This window comes from Phytophthora infestans, genomic scaffold, assembly GCF_000142945.1.
Source record: "Phytophthora infestans T30-4 supercont1.3108 genomic scaffold, whole genome shotgun sequence".
NCBI classification, from domain to species: Eukaryota; Oomycota; class Peronosporomycetes; order Peronosporales; family Peronosporaceae; genus Phytophthora; species Phytophthora infestans.
Window position 1 is genome coordinate 204 of NW_003305562.1, and position 1,626 is coordinate 1,829.

Genomic DNA, 1,626 nt, shown 5'->3' on the forward strand with positions numbered 1-1,626 from the left:
CATGGCACATGGCATTTGTACTTTGCCATGGCACTTGCAACTTTTATCTTCATCAATGAAGGTTCTAGAAATAGTTTTCATGATGGCACAGTAATGATTTTCAAAATGTAGGTATTACTCAAAGGGGGGCTAATGTATTTATTGCAATAATTGGTCAAACTACCAATTTTTATTAGTCCTGTTTTGCAATGTTTATTACTGAGCTTTACAACAAAATTATTTTATATATTTCATTCTCCTACCTCTGCAGCTACGTATACTATTAATAGTTGCTAAATCACAAATCGTATTTTATAATAGTGATTTGATTTTTTTTGTTTTGAAAACTTCGCGGTCTCTGTTGTACCGTACTAGTACAACATAGACCGCGAAGATATATTTTGCTCATCGTGGTCACCGCTGTGCATGTACGATCTCATCTTGCTTGAGTCAAATGAGCACGGGATCAGATGTGAGTGGTTTAACTCGTAGAAGTTGTCCGGGTCTGCGTGGCCAGCAACATCACACCGAGCTTTACGTAGTACCACGTTAGTCAAGAGATACGAGACTCTCACAATTTGTTCGAGGAGATTTGCCTTTGTCACTCGCAAAGGAATGTCTCCCTTAATGGCCAATTGTCTTGTTGAAGTGAGCGCAGCAAAAAGTGCCTCATGCCGCATGAGTTATGCGAGAATACCTATACAGTAATATTGCCTCGCTGCAATGGTTGAACGCGGACCACGCTTTCTGTTTTTCCCGCCGACGCACTGCAACGTCGGTGGTGTTTGCTGTTTGACGGGAGATTTTCGCCATCTTCAACGCATGGCCAGCATTTCGAGGCCTGGTATAAAGGTCATTATCAAACTTTCCTCCAAGCCCCAACACAAGCTTCCCTTCCTCGCCCCCTCCCTTCCAACAACATGAAGACTTTCTCCTATGCCGCTGCCGCCGCCGTTGCCTGCCTCGCCACGCAGTCTTCAGCTTACGACGAGACTACCGTGTGCCCAATCTCGGAGACTGCCAAACTACTCGCGCTCGCCTCGAACCAGTACCTCAACTCGTGCCAAACCGCCTCGAGTTACTCATTCGTGCCGCCGTCGGCCTACCCCACGGAAACCCAAGTCCTACTCATGTGCCTGACACCGGACTGCCACTCGCTCATTGATGACCTGCTGGACCTTAAACCAGCGGACTGCGTGATCAACTTCGGCACCGTGTCGATCAACGTGCTGCAGCTCGCAGAGAGCTTCCAGCCCAACTGTACGGCTCTAGGTCTCTAGCTTTAAGCAGCTCAGTTCGGCACGCACAAATTATGACCAGCCAATTTTACGTAATGAACTCGTTTTAGCATGCAAGACCTTAGTTTTTTTTCAAGATCATCTATCGAATCTCACTGTTTCACATGTGTGCAAACGACCATATATGAGGTAAAGGCGGCGGCTTGATTCTAGCTTAGAACTAGACTCTGACAACAATCGAGTCCAACCTCGACGAAACCTAGGACCGGTAATGATAAAATTTATTGTTAACTACAGTGGTATTTTTTTGTCTTCGTGTTCAATGCCACAGACCGGAGCTACGAACGTTGTTGTATTCTGTTTCAGCAATATTATAGCAATAAAAAACAGCAAATGATAGTACTAGTAC

The 1,626-nt window shown here is 45.2% G+C and overlaps 1 protein-coding gene across 1 annotated transcript; it reads left to right on the forward strand.

Annotated features, from left to right (window-relative positions):
• Positions 1 to 899: 899 nt before the first annotated feature.
• PITG_23236 (elicitin, putative) lies at positions 900 to 1,259 on the forward strand (the record flags this gene model as incomplete). Its single annotated transcript, XM_002909766.1, has 1 exon — positions 900 to 1,259. One exon carries the CDS (start codon positions 900 to 902, stop codon positions 1,257 to 1,259), a length of 360 nt encoding a protein of 119 aa, XP_002909812.1.
• Between the last annotated feature and the right edge of the window lie 367 nt (positions 1,260 to 1,626).